Source organism: Heptranchias perlo, chromosome 3 (genome assembly GCF_035084215.1).
Source record: "Heptranchias perlo isolate sHepPer1 chromosome 3, sHepPer1.hap1, whole genome shotgun sequence".
In the NCBI taxonomy this organism is placed as follows: Eukaryota; Metazoa; Chordata; class Chondrichthyes; order Hexanchiformes; family Hexanchidae; genus Heptranchias; species Heptranchias perlo.
The window spans coordinates 1,549,538-1,573,033 of NC_090327.1; the positions used below are offsets into that span (position 1 = coordinate 1,549,538).

Consider the following 23,496-nt stretch of genomic DNA (forward strand, 5'->3'; position numbering starts at 1 on the left):
GACACCGATCGCCAAAGGCCCCCCGCACTGACACCGATCGCCAAAGGCCCCCCCACTGACACCGATCGCCAAAGGCCCCCCGCGCTGACACCGATCGCCAAAGGCCCTCCGCGCTGACACCGATCGCCAAAGGCCCCCCGCACTGACACCGATCGCCAAAGGCCCCCCGCGCTGACACCGATCGCCAAAGGCCCCTCACTGACACCGATCGCCAAAGGCCCCCCGCACCGACACCGATCGCCAAAGGCCCCCCATTGACACCAGTCACCAAAAGCCCCCATTGATACTGTTGTGCAACCGCCCAATCCAAAACAGGAGGCGTCATCTTTCAGATACGACGTTAACCAAGGCCGTGCCTGCCTGCTCTGCATGCTCGGGTGACAGTAAAGACCCCGTGGCATAAGACAAGCAAGTTCTCCTCCCGGTGCCCTGGCCAACATCTCTCCCTCAATCACCGCTGCCAAAAACAGGCCGGCCGGTCATTCATCTTGGGATCCTGCTGTACGCTAAATGGCTGCCCCGTCCACCTACGCAACAGTCAATACAATTCAAAGTACGCAGGGTATGTTTGAGAGAGATGCAAATATCCTTGTGTTTCCCTCATATGGTCACTGAGAACAGGAGTGCACCAGCTGTAGAAAATCACACCATTATATTGTTCTAGACATCAGATCATCTCTGCCCAAATCTACAGGTTTGCTTTGTAATTCCAGGACCCTGCCAGCGCTCCCGAAACACGGGAAAAAATCACACCTTTCTGTTACAAAAATAGGCGACAAAGTTTCTGGTTTAATTCGGAGTGTACAGACACTCTCTGAGGGACGTACCGATCGCTGTGGTTTACTGTGGACCGGGAACAGTGAGAACCTCAGTTTGGTGGAGAGCGTAGCGACCAGAGAGAGCGCAGCCGATAGCACACTTATTATAACAGGGCCTAAACCAGTCAGCAGGTTTGACTCCCAGTCCATCCTGAGTTAACACATTTCACTTGGGGCTACAATTGGCCTCACCTGCGCTGGGTGGGTCGTGGCAGGGGGGGGGGGTGGGGAAGGTGGAGAAAGAGAAAATCCAGCCCAGGTCCCTGCTCCAGGTAACTATTCAGTAACTCCCCCGCCCCACAAGGTGGTTCTCATAGCTGAACAATCACCTCTCCAGACAATCATGAAAAATGGGAGTACTGCCACAGCTCAATAGGTCACAAAAACTGGAGCATCACAGACCAGGAGATGACCATCGTATTGCTCTTTGCTAGACCAATCGAAAACTAATCTCATTGCCCCGCTCTCACCCCATAGCCCTGTATAGAATCACAGAAAGTTACAGCACAGGAGGAGGCCTTTTGGCCCATCGTGTCCGTGCCGGCCGAAAAAGAGCCACCCAGCCTAATTCCACTTTCCAGCACTTGGTCCGTAGCCCTGTATGTTATACCACTTCAAGTGCACATCCAAGTACTTTCTAAATGAGTTGAGGGTTTCTGCCTCTACCACCCTTTCAGGCAGTGAGTTCCAGACCCCACCACCCTCTGGGTGAAAAAAAATTCTCCTCAGCTCCCCTCTAATCCTTCTGCCAATTACTTTAAATCTATGCCCCCTGGTCACTGACCCCTCTGCTAAGGGAAATAGGTCCTTCCTATCCACTCTACCTAGTCCTGTCATAATTTTATACACCTCAATTAAATCTGCCCTCAGCCTCCTTTGCTCCAAAGAAAACAACCCCAGCCGATCCAATCTTTCCTCATAGCTAAAATTCTCCAGTCCCGGCAACATCCTCATAAATCTCCTCTGCACCCTCTCTAGTGCAATTACATCCTTCCTGTAATGTGGTGACCAGAACTGTGCGCAGTACTCAAGCTGTGGCCCAACTAGTGTTTTATACCGTTCTAGCATAACCTCCCTGCTCTTATATTCTATGCCTTGGCTAATAAAGGAAAGTATCCCATATGCCTTCTTAACGTGGATAAATGTGAGGTTATCCAATTTGGTTGTAAAAACAGAAAGGCAGATTATCTGAATGGTGATAGATTGGGAAAAGGGGAGGTGCAACAAGGCCTGGGTGTCCTTGTATACCAGTCACTGAAAGCGAGAATTTAGGTGCAGCAAGCAGTTAGGAAGGCGAATGGTATGTTGGCGTTCATTGCAAGAAGATTTGAGTACAGAAGTAGGGATGTCTTACTGCAGTTATACAAGGCCTTTGTGAGACCACATCTGGAGTATTGTGTGCAGTTTTGGTCTCCTTATCTGAGGAAGGATGTCCTTGCCATGGAGGGAGTGCAATGAAGGTTTACCAGACTGATTCCTGGGATGGCAGGACTGACGTATGAGGAGAGATTGGGTCGACTAGGCCTATATTCACTAGAGTTTAGAAGAATGAGAGGTGATCTCATCGAAACATATAAAATTCTAACAGGACTAGACAGACTAGATGCAGGGAGGATGTTCTCGATGGCTGGGGAGTCCAGAACCAGGGGTCACAGTCTCAGGATATGGGGTATGCCATTTAGAACCGAGATGAGGAGAAATTTCTTCACTCAGAGGGTGGTGAACCTGTAGAATTCTCTACCACAGGAGGCAGTGGAGGCCAAGTCATTGGATGTATTCAAGAAAGAGATAGATATATTTCTTAATGCTAAGGGGATCAATGGATATGGGGAAAAAGCGGGAACAGGGTACTGAGTTAGACGACCAGCCATGATCATTTTGAATGGCGGAGCAGGCCCGAAGGGCTGAATGGCCTACTCTTGCTCCTATTTTCTATGTAAACCACCTTATCTACCTGTCCTGCTACCTTCAGAGATCTGTGGAACTCCAAGGTCCCTCACTTCCTCTACACCTCTCAGTATCCTCCCATTTATTGTGTATTCCCTTGCCTTGTTTGCCCTCCCCAAATGCATTACCTCACACTTCTCTGGATTGAATTCCATTTGCCACTTTTCTGCTCACCTGACCAGTCCATTGATATCTTCCTGTTGTCTACAGCTTTCCTCCTCACTATCAACCACACGGCCAATTTTTGCATCATCTGCAAATTTTTTGATCAAGCCCCCCACATTCAAGTCCAAATCATTAATATATAGCACAAAAAGCAAGGGACTTAGTACTGAGCCTTGCGGAACCCCACTGGAAACATCCTTCCAGTCGCAAAAATACCCGTCAACCATTACCCTTTGCTTCCTGCCACTGAACCAATTTTGGATCCAACTTGCCACTTTCCCTTGGATCCCATGGGCTTTTACATTTTTGACCAGTCTGCCATGTGGGACCTTGTCAAAAGCCTTGCTAAAATCCATGTACACTACATCAAACACACTACCCTCATCGATCCTCCTTGTTACCTCCTCAAAAAACTCAATCAAGTTAGTCAGATACGACCTTCCTTTAACAAATCCATGCTGCCTGGCCTTGATTACTCCGTGCCTTTCTAAGTGACGATTTATGCTGTCCCTCAGAATCGATTCCAATAATTTGCCCACCACCGAGGTTAGACTGACTGGCCTGTAATTACTCAGTCTATCTCTCGCTCCCTTTTTAAATAACGGTAGCAAGGTAAGCAGTCCTCCAATCCTCCGGCACCACGCCTGTAGCCAGTGAGGATTGGAAAATGATGGTCAGAGCCTCCGCTATTTCCTCCCTGGCTTCTCTTAACAGCCTGGGATACATTTCATCCTGGCCTGCTGATTTAGCTACTTTCAAACATGCTAAACCCCTTAATACTCCCTCTCTCACTATGTTTATCCCATCCAATATTTCACACTCCTCTTATCGAATCATAGAAGTTACAACATGGAAACAGGCCCTTCGGCCCAACATGTCCATGACGCCCAGTTTATACCACTGAGCTAGTCCCAATTGCCTGCACTTGGCCCATATCCCTCTATACCCATCTTACCCATGTAACTGTCCAAATGCTTTCTAAAAGACAAAATTGTACCCGCCTCTACTACTGCCTCTGGCAGCTCGTTCCAGACACTCACCACCCTTTGAGTGAAAAAATTGCCCCTCTGGACCCTTTTGTATCTCTCCCCTCTCACCTTAAATCTATGTCCCCTCGTTATAGACTCCCCTACCTTTGGGAAAAGATTTTGACTATCTACCTTATCTATGCCCCTCATTATTTTATAGACTTCTATAAGATCACCCCTAAACCTCCTACTCTCCAGGGAAAAAAGTCCCAGTCTGTCTAACCTCTCCCTGTAAGTCAAACCATCAAGTCCCGGTAGCATCCTAGTAAATCTTTTCTGCACTCTTTCTAGTTTAATAACTACAATCTCTGCATCGTCCCTCTCTTTTATGAAGACAGACGCAAAGTATTCATTAAGAACCTGTATCAATCCCAAACTAATCCCACTGCCCCGCGCTCTCCCCACAGCTTTGAATGGTTCCTCTGCTTTAAATATTTATCCACTATGCCATTAAAAGATGCAATGGTCTCTGCCTCAATCACTCCCTCTGGCAAATCATTCCGAGCTCCAACAACCTTTTGAGAAAGGAAATTTCTTCTAATCTCTCTCCTCACACTCAGTGACCACTTTAAATTGATGGCCCATCACCGACTCCTCGACCTGTTAGAATTTTAAAACCTCTATTAAATCTCCTCTGCTCCAGTGGAAATACTCCCAATGTCTCAAGTCTCTAAGCAGCACCTCAAGGAAAGGAGAAATGGAGAGACTAATTGTTAAAAAAAACCCGAATAAAAGACAGATACCTGAGAGATCCAGTCTTCAAAAATGGTTAAAAGCTTCACTTCCTACAGCCTTCCTCCCAAACTATATACGGCTGGTGAAAAAAATCCAATAGTGCGGAAATGTTGAAAAAGCTTCAGACTGGAGCTGAAATCTCCAGTATTTCACTCAGAGAATGTCTTTACATAAAAAAAGAGTAAAATCCAAATGTTTCCTGAAAGGAGTCTGCCTACAGCACTCCCTGCCTTAAAGCAATGAGCTCGTGTCGATGGTTCAGCCCACAGGCTGATGAGTCAGAGGTTGTGAGTAATATTCACCGCACATACGCATGGAGCTGAACACCCACCAAAATCTGGTGATCACAGGGACAGGAATCATACAATCATAGAATGACAGCCCAGGAAGAGGCCATTTGGCCTACCGTGCCTGTGGTGGCTTTTGGCCCAGTTAAATTGGAATCAAAGATTGGCAGGCAAAACTGTAATCAAACACTGGACGGCCTTTAAAGAGGAGATGGTTCAGGTACAGTCTAGGTACATTCCCATGAGGGGGGAAGGGAGGGCAACTAAAGCCAGAGCTCCCTGGATGACAAAAGAGATAGAGAGTAAGATGAAGCACAAAAGAGGGGGTGTATGACACGTCAGGTTGATAATACAAGTGAGAACCAGGCTGAATATAGAAAGTTCAGAGGGGAAGTGAAAAAGGAAATAAGAGGGGCAAAGAGAGAGTATGAGAATAGACTGGCGGCCAACATAAAAGGGAATCCAAAAATCTTCTATAGGCATATGAATAGTAAACAGGTAGTAAAAGGAGGGATGGGGCCGATTAAGGACCAAAAAGGAGATCGCCACTTGGAGGCAGAGGTACTAAACGAGTACTTTGCATCTGTCTTTACCAAGGAAGAAGATGCTGCCAAAGCCACAGTAAAAGAGGAGGTACCAGAAAGGCTGGCTGCATTTAAAGTAGATAAGACACCCGGTCCGGATGGGATGCATCCTCGGTTGCTGAGGGAAGTACGGGTGGGAATTGCGGAGGTACTGGCCATAATCTTCCAAACATCCGTAGATACGGGGGTGGTGCCAGAGGACTGGAGAATTGCAAATGCTACACCCTTGTTCAAAAAAGGGCGTAAGGATAAACCCAGCAACTACAGGCCAGTCAGTTTAACCTCGGTGGTGGGGAAGCTTTTAGAAACGATAATTTTGTCCCAGATTAACAGTCACTTGGACAAGTGTGGATTAATAAAGGAAAGCCAGCACGGATTTCTTAAGGGCAAATTGTGTTTAACTAACTTGATTGAGTTTTTTGATGAGGTAACAGAGAGGGTCGATGAGGGCAATGCAGTTGATGTTATGTATATGGATACCGAAAGGCGTTTGATAAAGTACCGCATAATAGGCTCGTCAGCAAAATTGAAGCCCATGTAATAAAAGGGACAGTGGCAGAATGAATAGAAAATTGGCTAAATGACAGGAAATGTGGAGTAGTGGTGAATGGTTATTTTTAGGACTTGAGGAAGGTATACAGTGGTGTTCCCCAGGGGTTGGTACTGGGAACACTGCTTTTTAAAAAAAATATCTATCAATGACTTGTACAGGGCACAATTTCAAAATATGCAGATGACACAAAACTTGTAAGTGTAGTGAACAGTGAGGAGGATAGTGATAGACTGGCTCGTGGAATGGGCGGACACATGGCAGAGGAAATTTAACGCAGAGAAGTGCGAAGTAATACGTTTTGGCAGGAAGAATGAGAAGAGGCAATGTAAACTAAATAGTACAATTCTAAAAGGGGTGCAGGAACAGAGAAACCAGTGGGTATATGTACACAAATCTTTGAAGGTGGCAGGACTAGACAGTTTAGAAGCAGGGAGGATGTTCCCAATGGATGGGGAATCCAGAACCAGGGGTCACAGTCTCAGGATACGGGGAATGCCATTTATAACCGAGATGAGGAGAAATTTCTTCACTCAGAGGGTGGTGAACCTGTGGAATTCTCTACCACAGAAGGCAGTGGAGGCCAGGTCATTAGATGTATTCAAGAAGGAGATAGATATATTTCTTAATGCTAAAGGGATTAAGGGATATGGGGAAAAAGCAGGAACAAGGTACTGAGTTAGATGATCAGCCATGATCATTTTGAATGGCAGAGCAGGCCCGAAGGGCCTACTCTTGCTCCTATTTTCTATGATTCTATGACAGGTTGAGAAAGTGGTTAAAAAAGCATATGGGATCCAGGGCTTTATAAGTAGAAGCACAGAGTAGAAAAACAAGGAAGTTAGGTCGAACCTTTATAAAACACTGGTTCGCCCACAACTGGAGCGGTGTGTTCAATTCTGGGCACCGCACTTTAGGAAGGATGTAAAGGCCTTACAAAGGATGCAGATAAGATTTACTAGAATGGTTCCAGGGATGAGGGGCTTCAGTTACATGGACAGGCTGGAGAAGCTGGGGTTGTTCTCCTTAGAGCAGAGAAGGTTGGGAGAAGATTTGATAGAGGTGTTCAAAATCATGAAGGGTTTAGATAAAGTAAATAAAGAGAAACCGTTCCCATTAGAGGAAGGGTTGAGAACCAGAGGACACAGATTTAAGGTAATTGGCAAAAGTACAGTAAGATGCCCCTTCTATTTATCAGATGCTGTCTGATCTCTAGTATCATTGTGGATACAGCACAGGAGACGGCCATTCGGCCCACCGTGCCTGTGCCAGCTCTTTGAAAGAGCTATCCAATTAGTCTCATTCCCCTGCTCTTTCCCCATAACCCTGCAAATTTCTCTTCAAATATTTATCTAATTCCCTTTTGAAAGTTACTATTGAATTTGCTTCCACCGCCCTTTCAGGCAGTGAATTCCAGACCACAACAACTCGATGGGAAAAAAAATGTTTCCTCATGTCGCCTCTGGCTCTTTTGCCAATCACTTTAAATCTGCGTCCTCTGGTTACTGACCCTTCTGCCACTGGAAGTAGTTTCTCCTTATTTAGTTGATCAAAACCAATCATGATTTTGAACACCTCGATCAAATCTCTCCATAACCTTCTCTGTTCTAAGGAGAACAATCCCAGCTTCTCCAGTCTCTCCACATAACTGAAGTCCCTCATCCCTGGCATCATTCTAGTAAATCTCTTCTGCACCCTCTCTAAGGCCTTCACATCTTTCCTGAAGTGTGGTGCCCAGAATAGGACACCATATTCCAGCTGAGGCCTAACCAGTGTTTATAAAAGTTTAACATAACTTCCTTGCTTTTGTACTCTGTGCCTCTATTAATAAATCCCAGGATCCCATATGCTTTTTTAACAGCCTTCTCAACTTGTCCCACCACCTTCAATGATTTGTGTACATACACCCCCAGGTCTCTCTGTTCCTGCACTCCCTTTAAAATTGTACCATTTAGTTTATATTGCCTCTCCTCATTCCTCCTACCAAAATGTGTCACTTCACACTCCTCTGCATTAAATTTCATCTGCCATGTGTCTGCCCAGTTCACCAGTCTGTCTACGTCCTCCTGAAGTCTGTTCCTACCCTCCACATAGTTTACTACAGTTCTGAGTTTAGTGTCATCTGCAAACTTTGAAATTATATCCTCTATACCCAAGTCCAAATTATTAATATATCAAAAAGAGCAATGGTCCTAATACTGACCGCTGGGGAACACCACTTTTATCTTCACTCTAGTCTGAAAAACAACCATTCACCACTACTCTCTGCTTTCTGTCCCTTAGCCATTTTTGTATCCATGCTGCCACTGTCCCTTTAATCCCATGGACTTTAATTTTGCTAACAAGTCTATTATGTGGCACTTTATCAAACGCCTTTTGAAAGTCCATATACACAACATCAACCCTCTCCATTACTTCATCAAAGAATTCAATCAAGTTAGTCGAACACAATTTTCCTTTAACAAAGCCGTGCTGATTTTCATTTATTAGCCCAGACTTTTCCAAGTGCCAATTAATTTTGTCCCGGATTATTGTCTCTAAAAGTTTCCCCACCACCGACATTAGACTGACTGGCCTGGAATTGCCGGGTTTATCCCTCTCCGCTTTTTTGAATGGGGTGTAACATTTGCAATCCTCCAGTCCTCTGGCACCATTCCCATATCTAATGAGGATTGGAAGATTGTGGCCAGAGCCTCCGCAATTTCCACCCTTACTTCCCTCAGTAACCTGGGATACATCCCCGGGTGACTTTTCTACTTTGAGTACTGACAATTTTTTTTAAGTACCTCCTCTTTATCTATTTTTATCCTATCCAATATCGCTACTGCCTCCTCCTTTACTGCTACAATGGCAGCATCCTCTTCTCCAATGGGTGAAACTAGAACTAGGGGGCATAATCTTAGAATAAGGGGCTGCTCTTTCAAAACTGAGATGAGGAGAAACTTCTTCACTCAGAGGGTGGTAGGTCTGTGGAATTTGCTGCCCCAGGAAGCTGTGGAAGCTACATCATTAGATAAATTTAAAACAGAAATAGACAGTTTCCTAGAAGTAAAGGGAATTAGGGGTTATGGGGAGCGGGCAGGAAATTGGACATGAATTTAGATTTGAGGTTAGGATCAGATCAGCCATGATCTTATTGAATGGTGGAGCAGGCTCGAGGGGCCGATTGGCCTACTCCTGCTCCTATTTCTTATGTTCTTATGTGAAGTATTCATTTAGTGCCTCAGCTATGCCCTCTGCCTCCTCAAGATGATCTTTTTTGTTCCTAATCAGTCCCACCCTTCCTTTGACGACCCTTTTACTATTTATACGTTTATACAAGTTTTCTGGATTCCCTTTTATGTGAGCCGCTAATCTATTCTCAGACTCTCTCTTTGCCCCTCTTATTCCCTTTTTGCGATCTCCTCTGTACTTTCTGTATTCAGTCTGAATACATTCGTAATAAGCCTCCTTTTTCTGTTTCATTTTAATCTCTATATCTTTAGTCCTCCAGGGAGCTCTAGCTTTGGATGCCCGTCCTTTCCCCCTCGTGGGAATGTCTCTACTCTGTACCCGAACCAACTCCTGCTCGAAGACCGCCCATTGTTCAATTACTGTTTTGCTACCAATTTTTGATTCCAATCCACCTGGGCCAGATCCCACTGGATTCGGCAAGCTCCGCCTGGCGAGGTTTATTTTGTCGGGGTCAGGGGCCGGTAGCGTTGCAGCATTGTACAAATGGCGTAGGTTAACCAGCAGACAAATTCTGTCCCACGGAGAACGGTCAGCTCGAAGCCGGACTGTGCGAGCTCCAACTCCCCCCACTCGATAGCCCAGCTCCTTTCAAGCGGGGAGGGGAAACAACCGGCACAAAACGTCACGTGGGGAGGAAGAGTCTGTTCCAGTCCTTACAGTACAGCAGCTCTCGGGCAGACACAATCAGGAATATAGGAACAGGAGGAGACCATCCAGCCCCTCGAGGCTGTTCCGCCATTTGTTCAAATCTGTTCCTCAACTCCATTTACCCTCCTTTGCTCCATATCCCTGATATCCTTATCTAACAAAAATCTACCACTCCCAGTCTTGAAAGCTCCAATTGACCACACAGCTTTTTGGGGGAAGAGGGAGTTCCAGATTTCCACTCCCCTTTGGGTGAAGAAGTGCTTCCTGATTTCACTCCTGAATGGCCTACCTCTAATTTTGAGGTTCTGCCCCTTTGTTCTGGACTCTCCGACCAGAGGTTACGGTTTCTCTCTCTCTATCTATCTACCCCATCAAATCCTTTAATCATCTTAAACACCTCAATTAGATCACCCTTAAAAATTCTAAAAGGTTTTGAGAGGGTAGACAGTGAGAGAGCATTTCCACTACAACAACTTGCATTTATATCGGGTCTTCAGCGCAGTAAAATGTCAGGAGCATCATCAGACAAAATTTGACACCGAGCTACATAAGGAGATATTAGGACGGGTGACCAAAAGCTTGGTTAAAGAGGTAGGTTTTAAGGAGTGTCTTAAAGGAGGAGAGAGGGACACAGGGGTTTAGGGAGGGAATTCCTGATGAACTGGTAACAAGGAAGCACACTCTGAATCATCACTGAAAGTTTGGTCAAAGGGGTGGGTTCTCCACGGGTGAGACAGCGTCTGTGGGGAATCAGGGGGAAGTTAGAAGGATTTTATTTTGTTTTCCAGAACTCAGATTGCTTTATGATAAGTGGCAGAAGCAGGGTAAGCATTTAAAAAGGAAGTTAAATAAAATCAGGAGGCAAAATTAGTGAGACGCTGACCATTAAAAGCAGAAAACTGCAGATGTGGGAAATCTGAAATAGAAACACTCAGCAGGTCAGGCAGCAACAGCGGAGACAGAAATGTAAGGTTTCTGACCTGAAATGTGACCCTACGTCTCTCTCCCCACAGAGGCCGTCTCACCCGTGGAGAACCTGGGACACTCCTCAAAACCCAACCCTTTGACCAAACTTTCCGTCACTCATCCTAATATCTTCTCCCTTGGCTCGGTGTCTGATTGTACCCCTGTAAAGCACCCTGGGACATTTTCCTATGTTAAAGGCACTACAAGGGCAAACTGTTGTACAAGCCCCATCACCTTCTCAGAGCAACTGGTGATGGGCACAAGGATGCTAATTACACAACGGGAAAGGCAAAAAGGGGAAGCAGATTGCAAAACGGATAAAGCAAGAAGCTTCAAGACAGGGCCAGGGCGGGGGAGGGGAAGAGGGGGGAGGGAGGAGATAGGGCCGGGGTGGGGGGGGGGGGGGGGGGAGAAGAGGGGGGCCGGGGTGGGGGGGGGGGGGGGGAGAAGAGGGGAGACGGGGGGGGGGGGGAGAGAAGAGGGGAGACGGGGGGGGGGGGGGGGGGGGAAAGAGGGGAGACGGGGGGGGGGGGGGAAGAGGGGAGACGGGGGGGGGGGGGAAGAGGGGAGGGGGGGAGAAGAGGGGAGACGGGGGGGAGAAGAGGGGAGACGGGGGGAGAGAAGAGGGGAGACGGGGGGAGAGAAGAGGGGAGACGGGGGGAGAGAAGAGGGGAGACGGGGGGGGGGGGGGGAGGAGGGGAGACGGGGGGGGGGGGGGAGGAGGGGAGACGGGGGGGGGGGGGAAAGAGGGGAGACGGGGGGGGGGAAGAGGGGAGACGGGGGGGGGGGGAAGAGGGGAGACGGGGGGGGGGGGAAGAGGGGAGACGGGGGGGGGGGAAGAGGGGAGACGGGGGGGGGGGAAGAGGGGAGACGGGGGGGGGGGAAGAGGGGAGACGGGGGGGGGGGAAGAGGGGAGACGGGGGGGGGGGGGAAGAGGGGAGACGGGGGGGGGGGGAAGAGGGGAGACGGGGGGGGGAAGAGGGGAGACGGGGGGGGGAAGAGGGGAGACGGGGGGGGGGGGGAAGAGGGGAGACGGGGGGGGGGGGGGAAGAGGGGAGACGGGGGGGGGGGGGAAGAGGGGAGACGGGGGGGGGGGGGGAGAAGAGGGGAGACGGGGGGGGGGGGGGAAGAGGGGAGACGGGGGGGGGGGGGGGGGAAGAGGGGAGACGGGGGGGGGGGGGAAGAGGGGAGACGGGGGGGGGGGGGGGGGGGGAAGAGGGGAGACGGGGGGGGGGGGGGGGGAAGAGGGGAGACGGGGGGGGGGGGGGAAGAGGGGAGACGGGGGGGGGGGGGGGAAAGGGGAGACGGGGGGGGGGGGGGGGGGAAGAGGGGAGACGGGGGGGGGGGGAAGAGGGGAGACGGGGGGGGGGGGGGGGAAGAGGGGAGACGGGGGGGGGAAGAGGGGAGACGGGGGGGGGGAAGAGGGGAGACGGGGGGGGGAAGAGGGGAGACGGGGGGGGGGAAGAGGGGAGACGGGGGGGGGGGAAGAGGGAAGAGGGGAGACGGGGGGGGGGGGGGGGGAAGAGGGGAGGGGGGAAGAGGGGAGACGGGGGGGGCGGGGGGAAGAGGGGAGGGGGGAAGAGGGGAGACGGGGGGGGGGGAAGAGGGGAAAGAGGGGAGACGGGGGGGGGGGGGGAAGAGGGGAGACGGGGGGGGGGAAGAGGGGAGACGGGGGGGGGGGAAGAGGGGAGACGGGGGGGGGGGAAGAGGGGAGACGGGGGGGGGGGGAAGAGGGGAGACGGGGGGGGGGGGAAAAGAGGGGAGGGGGGGAGAAGAGGGGAGACGGGGGGGGGGGGGGAGAAGAGGGGAGACGGGGGGGGGGGGGGGAGAAGAGGGGAGACGGGGGGGGAGAAGAGGGGAGACGGGGGGGGAGAAGAGGGGAGACGGGGGGGGGGGGGGGGGGGGAAAGAGGGGAGACGGGCGGGGGGGTACGGTAGCATAGTGAGGTTATGTTACTGGGCTAGTAATCCAGAGGCCTGGACTAAAATCCAGAGTCATGAGTTCAAATCCCGCCACGGCAGCTGGCGAATTTAAATTCAATTAATTAATTAAATTCAATTAATTAAATAAAAATCTGGAATTAAAATACTAGCATCAGTAATGATGGCCATGAAACTACCGGATTGTCGTAAAAACCCATCTGGTTCACTAATGTCCTTTAGGGAAGGAAGCCTGCCGTCCTTACCCGTCTGGCCTATATGTGACTCCAGACCCACAGCAATGTGGTTGATTCTTAATTGCCCTCTGAAATGGCCTAGCAAGCCACTCAGTTGTAAAATCTCGCTACGAAAAGTCATAATAAGAATAAAACCGGACGGACCACCCGGCATCGGACCACTAGGCACCAGACACGACAACGGCAAAACACCAAGCCCAGTCGACCCTGCAAGGTCCTCCTCACTAACATCTGGGGACTTGTGCCAAAATTGGGAGAGCTGTCCCACAGACTAGTCAAGCAACAGCCTGACATAGCCATACTCACAGAATCATACCTTTCAGCCAACGTCCCAGACTCTTCCATCACCATCCCTGGGTATGTCCTGTACCACCGGCAGGACAGACCCACCAGAGGTGGCGGTACAGTGATATACAGTCAGGAGGGAGTGGCCCTGGGAGTCCTCAACATTGACTCTGGACCCCATGAAATCTCATGGCATCAGGTCAAACATGGGCAAGGAAACCTCCTGCTGATTACCACCTACCGTCCTCCCTCAGCTGATGAATCAGTCCTCCTCCATGTTGAACACCACTTGGAGGAAGCACTGAGGGTAGCAAGGGCACAAAATGTACTCTGGGTGGGGGACTTCAATGTCCATCACCAAGAGTGGCTCGGTAGCACCACTACTGACCGAGCTGGCCGTGTCCTGAAGGACATAGCTGCCAGACTGGGCCTGCGGCAGGTGGTGAGCGAACCAACACGAGGGAAAAACTTACTTGACCTCGTCCTCACCAATCCACCTGTCGCAAATGCATCTGTCCATGACAGCATTGGTAGGAGTGACCACCGCACAGTCCTCGTGGAGATGAAATCCCGTCTTCGCACTGAGGACACCATCCAACGTGTTGTGTGGCACTACCACCGTGCTAAATGGGATAGATTTAGAACAGATCTAGCAGCTCAAAACTGGGCATCCATGAGGCGCTGTGGGCCATCAGCAGCAGCAGAATTGTATTCCAGCACAATCTGTAACCTCATGGCCCGGCATATTCCTCACTCTACCATTACCAACAAGCCAGGGGATCAACCCTGGTTCAATGAGGAGTGTAGAAGAGCATGCCAGGAGCAGCACCAGGCGTACCTAAAAATGAGGTGCCAACCTGGTGAAGCTACAACTCAGGACTACATGCATGCTAAACAGCGGAAGCAACATGCTATAGACAGAGCTAAGCGATTCCACAACCAACGGATCAGATCAAAGCTCTGCAGTCCTGCCACATCCAATCGTGAATGGTGGTGGACAATTAAACAACTAACGGGAGGAGGAGGCTCTGCAAACATCCCCATTCTCAATGATGGCGGAATCCAGCACGTGAGTGCAAAAGGCAAGGCTGAAGCGTTTGCAACCATCTTCAGCCAGAAGTGCCGAGTGGATAATCCATCTCAGCCTCCTCCCGATATCCCCACCATCACGGAAGCCAGTCTTCGGCCAATTCGATTCACTCCACGTGATATCAATAAACGGCTGAGTGCACTGGATACAGCAAAGGCTATGGGCCCCGACAACATCCCAGCTGTAGTGCTGAAGACTTGTGCTCCAGAACTAGCTGCGCCTCTAGCCAAGCTGTTCCAGTACAGCTACAACACTGGCATCCACCCGACAATGTGGAAAATTGCCCAGGTATGTCCTGTCCACAAAAAACAGGACAAATCCAATCCGGCCAATTACCGCCCCATCAGTCTACTCTCAATCATCAGCAAAGTGATGGAAGGTTTCGTCGACAGTGCTATCAAGCGGCACTTACTCACCAATAACCTGCTCACCGATGCTCAGTTTGGGTTCTGCCAGGACTACTCGGCTCCAGACCTCATTACAGCCTTGGTCCAAACATGGACAAAAGAGCTGAATTCCAGAGGTGAGGTGAGAGTGACTGCCCTTGACATCAAGGCAGCATTTGACCGAGTGTGGCACCAAGGAGCCCTAGTAAAATTGAAGTCAATGGGAATCAGGGGGAAAACTCTCCAGTGGCTGGAGTCATACTTAGCACAAAGGAAGATGGTAGTGGTTGTTGGAGGCCAATCATCTCAGCCCCAGGGCATTGCTGCAGGAGTTCCTCAGGGCAGTGTCCTAGGCCCAACCATCTTCAGCTGCTTCATCAGTGACCTTCCCTCCATCATAAGGTCAGAAATGGGGATGTTCGCTGATGACTGCACAGTGTTCAGTTCCATTCGCAACCCCTCAGATAATGAAGCAGTCCGAGCCCGCATGCAGCAAGACCTGGAGAAAATCCAGCCTTGGGCTCATAAGTGGCAAGTAACATTCGCGCCAGATAAGTGCCAGGCAATGACCATCTCCAACAAGAGAGAGTCTAACCACCTCCCCATGACATTCAACGGCATTACCATCGCCGAATCCCCCACCATCAACATCCTGGGGGTCACCATTGACCAGAAACTTAACTGGACCAGCCATATAAATACTGTGGCTACGAGAGCAGGTCAGAGGCTGGGTATTCTGCGGCGAGTGACTCACCTCCTGACTCCCCAAAGCCTTTCCACCATCTACAAGGCACAAGTCAGGAGTGTGATGGAATACTCTCCACTTGCCTGGATGAGTGCAGCTCCAACAACACTCAAGAAGCTCGACACCATCCAAGATAAAGCAGCCCTCTTGATTGGCACCCCATCCACCACCCTAAACATTCACTCCCTTCACCACCAGCGCACTGTGGCTGCAGTGTGCACCATCCACAGGATGCACTGCAGCAACTCGCCAAGGCTTCTTCGACAGCACCTCCCAAACCCGCGACCTCTACCACCTAGAAGGACAAGGGCAGCAGGCGCATGGGAACAACACCACCTGCACGTTCCCCTCCAAGTCACACACCATCCCGACTTGGAAATATATCGCCGTTCCTTCATTGTCGCTGGGTCAAAATCCTGGAACTCCCTTCCTAACAGCACTGTGGGAGAACCGTCACCACACGGACTGCAGCGGTTCAAGAAGGCAGCTCACCACCACCTTCTCGAGGGCAATTAGGGATGGGCAATAAATGCTGGCCTCGCCAGCGACGCCCACATCCCGTGAACGAATAAAAAAAAAGGGGAGACGGGGGAAAGAGGGGAGACAGGGGGAAGAGGGGAGACAGGGGGAAGAGGGGGGTGGGGGAGGGGGGAAGAGGGGAGACAGGGGAGGGGGGGGGAGAAGAGGGGAGACATAGGAGGGGGGGGAGAAGAGGGGAGACATAGGAGGGGGGGGGGGAGAAGAGGGGAGACATAGGAGGGGGGGGGGGGAAGAGGGGAGACATAGGAGGGGGGGGGGAAGAGGGGAGACATAGGAGGGGGGGGGAAGAGGGGAGACATAGGAGGGGGGGGGGAAGAGGGGAGACATAGGAGGGGGGGGGGAAGAGGGGAGACATAGGAGGGGGGGGGGAAGAGGGGAGACATCGGAGGGGGGAAGAGGGGAGACATCGGAGGGGGGGGGGGGAAGAGGGGAGACATCGGAGGGGGGGGGGAAGAGGGGAGACATAGGAGGGGGGGGGGAAGAGGGGAGACATAGGAGGGGGGGGGGGGAAGAGGGGAGACATAGGAGGGGGGGGGGGAAGAGGGGAGACATAGGAGGGGGGGGAAGAGGGGAGACATAGGAGGGGGCGGGAAGAGGGGAGACATCGGAGGGGGGGGGGGAAGAGGGGAGACATCGGAGGGGGGGGGGGAAGAGGGGAGACATCGGAGGGGGGGGGGAAGAGGGGAGACATCGGAGGGGGGGGAAGAGGGGAGACATCGGAGGGGGGGGGGCGAAGAGGGGAGACATCGGAGGGGGGGGGGAAGAGGGGAGACATCGGAGGGGGGGGGGGGGAAGAGGGGAGACATAGGAGGGGGGGGGGGGAAGAGGGGAGACATAGGAGGGGGGGGGAAGAGGGGAGACATAGGAGGGGGGAAGAGGGGAGACATAGGAGGGGGGAAGAGGGGAGACATAGGAGGGGGGGGGAAGAGGGGAGACATAGGAGGGGGGGGAGGAAGAGGGGAGACATAGGAGGGGGGGGAGGAAGAGGGGAGACATAGGAGGGGGGGGGAAGAGGGGAGACATAGGAGGGGGGGGGGAAGAGGGGAGACATAGGAGGGGGGGGGAAGAGGGGAGACATAGGAGGGGGGGGGGGAAGAGGGGAGACATAGGAGGGGGGGGGGAAGAGGGGAGACATAGGAGGGGGGGGGGAAGAGGGGAGACATAGGAGGGGGGGGGAAGAGGGGGGGGGAAGAGGGGAGACATAGGAGGGGGGGGGAAGAGGGGAGACATAGGAGGGGGGGGGGAAGAGGGGAGACATAGGAGGGGGGGGGGAAAGAGGGGAGACATAGGAGGGGGGGGGGAAGAGGGGAGACATAGGAGGGGGGGAAGAGGGGAGACATAGGAGGGGGGGGGGGAAGAGGGGAGACATAGGAGGGGGGGGGGGGAAGAGGGGAGACATAGGAGGGGGGGAAGAGGGGAGACATCGGAGGGGGGGGAAGAGGGGAGACATAGGAGGGGGGGAAGAGGGGAGACATCGGAGGGGGGGGAAGAGGGGAGACATAGGAGGGGGGAGGAGGGAAGACATAGGAGGGGAGGGGGGGAAGAGGGGAGACATCGGAGGGGGGGGGGGGAAGAGGGAAGACATAGGAGGGGAGGGGGGAAGAGGGAAGACATAGGAGGGGGGTGGGGAAGAGGGAAGACATAGGAGGGGGTGGGGAAGAGGGGAGACATAGGAGGGGAGGGGGGGAAGAGGGAAGACATAGGAGGGGAGGGGGGAAGAGGGGAGACATAGGAGGAGAGGGGGGGGAAGAGGGGAGACATAGGAGGGGGAGGAAGAGGGGAGACATAGGAGGGGGGGGGGGGAAGAGGGAAGACATAGGAGGGGAGGGGGGAAGAGGGAAGACATAGGAGGGGAGGGGGGAAGAGGGGAGACATAGGAGGGGAGGGGGGAAGAGGGGAGACATAGGAGGAGAGGGGGGGAAGAGGGGAGACATAGGAGGGGGAGGAAGAGGGGAGACATAGGAGGGGGGGGGGAAGAGGGGAGACATAGGAGGAGGGGGGGAAGAGGGGAGACATAGGAGGGGGGGGAAAGAGGGGAGACATAGGAGGAGAGGGGGGGAAGAGGGGAGACATAGGAGGGGGAGGAAGAGGGGAGACATAGGAGGAGAGGGGGGGAAGAGGGGAGACATAGGAGGGGGAGGGAAAGAGGGGAGACATAGGAGGAGAGGGGGGGAAGAGGGGAGACATAGGAGGGGGGGGGGGAAGAGGGGAGACATAGGAGGAGGGGGGGAAGAGGGGAGACATAGGAGGGGGGGGGAAAGAGGGGAGACATAGGAGGAGAGGGGGGGAAGAGGGGAGACATAGGAGGGGGAGGAAGAGGGGAGACATAGGAGGGGGGGGGGAAGAGGGGAGACATAGGAGGAGGGGGGGAAGAGGGGAGACATAGGAGGGGGGGGGAAAGAGGGGAGACATAGGAGCGGGGGGGGGAAGAGGGGAGACATAGGAGGGGGGGGGGGGGAAGAGGGGAGACATAGGAGGGGGGGGGGGGGAAGAGGGGAGACATAGGAGGGGGGGGGGGGAAGAGGGGAGACAGGGCTCGGGGGCAGGGGGCGTGACGAGCAGTTGAGACCACGGGTTGTGTGACTGGAGGCTGTTACGTTTAACATGGCTGATACTGAGATGTTGCTATCTCTGCACACTCGGACGGCTGGCTGTTGAAGCAGTTTAGGGCATTTGTGGGTTTCTAGCTTTTGTTTTGTTAAAAGCTTTGGATTTATTGGGATTTTCAAAGACAAACAGCGAGTCTACAGTATAAACAATTTCATCCCTTGACATAAACCATCATTGTCTCTCACAGTATCACAATGAGTTCAGCTCAGTGTCTCCATAAAACCATGTTTCTCATCCTTCTCTCTAGTTTTTTCCCACCCCACTCGAGGTACAGATCTACAGGCTCTCCCCTCTCCCCCAGCGAGGCTACCATGGGTTCTCTCTCCCTCCCACCGGGCTATGGTTCCACCAGCTCTTTACCCCCCGGGGGTACAGTTCCACAGGCTCTCCCCCCATACCCCAACCAGGATGCAGTTCCACAGGACCAACGGGTCACCGAAACACCGGGACAGTGACCAACGGGTCACCGAAACACCGGGACAGTGACCAACGGGTCACCGAAACACCGGGACAGTGACCAACGGGTCACCGAAACACCGGGACAGTGACCAACGGGTCACCGAAACACCGGGACAGTGACCAACGGGTCACCGAAACACCGGGACAGTGACCAACGGGTCACCGAAACACCGGGACAGTGACCAACGGGTCACCGAAACACCGGGACAGTGACCAACGGGTCACCGAAACACCGGGACAGTGACCAACGGGTCACCGAAACACCGGGACAGTGACCAACGGGTCACCGAAACACCGGGACAGTGACCAGGCAGCTCATAGCTAACTTGGCTGTTCGTAAATTCAAAAAACAGCCATTGACATCATTACAAGGGAGGGGAGAAGTTAAATGAAGGTAGGTTTAAATGCAATCATTATATTTACAGAAGATTTACTGTCAATTATATAAAATCTCTCCGACAACAGCTGTTCTTCCCACTTTAAATAAACTCTAGCTGTTTGATAATTGCAGCTTTCTGTCCTCCAAACTCTGTGCGGTTAAGGACTATGCCCGAAAACAAAAATAAAACTTCCCCGGTGTGAAGAGCAGTGAAAGGAAGGTCACTGGTTTCAGCTTCATACCGGCACCAGGCAACCGATCCCCAGTCCGTGCCGAGTTAGCCGACCCTGGCCAGGGCAGCAGGATGGGCAACAACTGGCTTGAGCATCCCGGATAGGAAGGGGGTTGGGGAGAGGGGGAACACAGCCACCGTCTCCCTCCTGACTGCTATCCAGTGCCCCCGCAGGCAGTGTGAGTGTGCGGTGGAGATGGCAATGGGCTTGGTTATAATGCCAACTCACTATATATTTCTTTCATATTCATTCTCAGGATGTGGGCATCGCTGGCAAGGCCAGCATTTATTGCCCATCCCTAGTTGTCTTCTTGAGTGGTTTGATACAGCAGAGTGTCTTGCTAGGCCACTTAAGAGGGCAGTTAAGCGCCAACTACTGAAAAAACACATTTTCATTTCCAGATTTTATTTTCAAACTGAATTCAAATTCTCAAACTGCCATGGTGGGTTTTCTAAGTTCTGAGCAGCAGCCTGAAAGCGATGGGCGCTTTTCAGTCCCCGTAGTTCACTGACCACGCAACAGTTAAACTCCGATTGACCTGAACCTGTGTTTACTTAACAATAAATAGACTTGGTGGCCATAAAGTGATACCCTTGCACCTAACGGAATAGTATGTTGTGAACTGCATAGTGTAAAACTCCTATCCTTTTAAAGCAGCATATCATCTGCTTAACGTGAGCAAAACTAAGCGATATGTGGTATCGAATAAAAAGCATTTGAAGATGAACTGCAGAGCGGGCGAGGGACAGGAATTTGAATTCAGTTGCATGCACCAGCCTGCTCTGAACAGCGATTCTGCATTGGGTTTCAGGACATCTCTGGGTAATACTAATATCATTGAGGTGAAGGTGCCTTGTTCAGACACAAATGGCTATGGAATTTCAAATGAACTAGTTGATGTCCTGTGGCATTGCGCACAGGGAACCAAGGCCAGGTCTGGTCTTCAAGTGAGAGAGTGGTGGGTATTTTGTTCAGGACGTGCAGACGTAATGCAGCTGGCATTATGAAGAGTTTTGATAGAGTCAATAATGATAAACTGCTTCCACTGGCAGGAGGGACAGTAACCAGAGGACTCAGATTTATGATAATTGGCAAAAGAACCACAGGGGGAGACGAGGAGACTTTTTTTCCGTAGCAAGTTGCTCTGATCTGGAATGCGCTGCCTGAAAGGGCGGTGGAAGCAGATTCAAAAGTAACTTTCAAAAGGGAATTGGATAAATATTTGAAAAGGAAAAATTTGCAGGGCTATGGGGAAAAGTGAAAATAAAAGGGGCAAAGAGAGAGCATGAGGGGTAGAGAATCCTGCGACTATGCCCCCAAGTTCTAGACTCTCCAGCCAGGGGAACAATCTCTCAGCATCTACCCTGTCAAATCCCCTCATAATCTTATATGTTTCAATGAGATCCCCTCTCATTCTTCTAAACTCCAGAGTGTATAGGCCCATTCTACTCAAATCTCTCCTCACAGAACAACCCTCTCATCCCAGGAATTAATCTAGTGAACCTTCGTTGCACCCCCTCTAAGGCAAGTATATCCTTCCTTAGATAAGGAGATCAAAACTGTACACAGTACTCCAGGTGAGGTCTCACCAATGCCCTGTAAAACTGTTGTAAGACTTCCTTATTCTTGTACTCCAAACCCCTTGCAATAAAGGCCAACACACCATTTGCTTTCCTAATTGCTTGCTGTACCTGCATGCTAACTTTGTGTTTCTTGTACCAGGACGCCAACATTTAACAGTTTCTCACCATATAAAAAATATTCTGTTTTTCTATTTTTCCTACCAATGTGAATAAACTCACATTTCCCCACATTATACTCCATCTGCCACCTTCTTTCCCACTCACTTAACCTGTCTATATCCCTTTGCAGACTCACTGTGTCCTCCTCACAGCTTACTTTCCCACATAGCTTTGTATCGTCAGCAAACTTGGATACATTACACTCAGTCCCTTTATCTAAGTCATTGATATAGATTGTAAATAGCTGAGGCCCAAGCACCGATCCTTGTAGCACCCCACTAGTTACAGCCTGTCAACCTGAAAATGACCCGTTTATCCCTACTCTCTGTTTTCTGTCCGTTAACCAATCCTCTATCCATGCTAATATATTACCCCCAACCCCATGAGCCCTTATCTTGTGTAACAACCTTTTATGTGGCACCAAAAATGATTTTGTGGTATATACTGATGATTTAGACATAAAACCATTCTATGATTCTATAATCCTGTATTATATAAAACATCCATAGTTACTGGACTGATTGTGACTGTGTCTAGGCTTCCCAGAGAACGTGGCATTAAACAAAAGCAGACAAAGAAATAACGACCAATTGCCCTTTAAAGAATCTAAGCTGGACCCATCATGGAGTGGGGGAGATTCTTGTCTGACTGACCTGACTGAATTTTTTGAGAAGGTAACAAGGAGGGTCGATGAGGGTAACGCGTTTGATGTAGTGTACATGGATTTTAGCAAGGCTTTTGACAAGGTCCCACATGGCAGATTGGACAAAAAAGTAAAAGCCCATGGGATCCAAGGGAAAGTAGCAAGTTGGATCCAAAATTGGCAGGAAGCAAAAGGTAATGGTCGACTGGAAGGCTGTTTCCAGTGGGGTCCTGCAGGGCTCGGTACTAGGCCCTTTGCTTTTTGTGGTATTAATGATTTGGACTTAAATGTAGGGGACATGATTAAGAAGTTTGCAGATGATGCAAAAATTGGCCGTGTGGTTGAGTGAGGAGGAAAGCTGTAGACTGCAGGAAGATATCGATGGACTGGTCAGGTGGGCAGAAAAGTGGCAAATGGAATTCAATCCGGAGAAGTGTGAGGTAATGCATTTGGGGAGGGCAAACAAGCCAAGGGAATATACAGTAAATGGGAGGATACTGAGTGGTGTAGAGGAACAAAGGGACCTTGGAGTGCATGTCCACAGATCCCTGAAGGTAGCAGGAAAGGTAGATAAGGTGGTTAAAAAGGCAGATGGGATACTATCCTTTATTAGCCGAGGCATAAAATATAAGAGCAGGGAGGTTATGCTGGAACTGTATAAAACACTGGTTAGGTCACAGCTTGAGTACTGTGTACAGTTCTGGTCACCACATTACAGGAAAAATGTGATTGCACCAGAAAGGTCACAGAGGAGATTTACGAGGATGTTGCCAGGACTGGAGAATTTTAGCTATGAGAAAAGATTGGATAGGCTGGGGTTGTTTTCTTTGGAACAGAGGAGGCGGAGGGGTAATTTAATCGAGGTGTATAAAATTATGACGGGACCAGATACAGTTGCCAGGAAGGTCCTATTTCCCTTAGCAGAGGGGTCAGTCACCAGGGGGCATAGATTTAAAGTGATTGGTAGAAGGATTAGAGGAGAGCTGAGGAGAATTTTTTTTACCCAGAGGGTGGTGGGGGTCTGGAACTCACTGCCTGAGAGGGTGGGAGAGGCAGAAACCCTCAACTCATTTAAAAAGTACTTGGATGTGCACCTGAAGTGCCGAAACCCACAGGGCTACGGACCAAGTGCTGGAAAGTGGGATTAGGCTGGATAGCTCTTTTTCGGCCGGCTCGGCCATGATGGGTCGAATGGCCTCCTTCTGTGCTGCAACTTTCTACGATTCCACCCTATCGAATGCCTTTT

The 23,496-nt window shown here is 51.1% G+C and overlaps 1 protein-coding gene across 1 annotated transcript in view; it reads left to right on the top strand.

Moving 5' to 3' along the window:
* The first annotated feature begins 510 nt into the window (after positions 1-510).
* Positions 511-23,496, top strand: part of cdk5 (cyclin dependent kinase 5) — a 119,614-nt gene continuing 96,628 nt past the window's right edge. The window contains exon 1 of the mRNA XM_067974740.1: positions 511-562. Coding sequence (XP_067830841.1) covers positions 511-562 — 52 coding nt within the window. The remainder of the gene's footprint in view (positions 563-23,496) is intronic.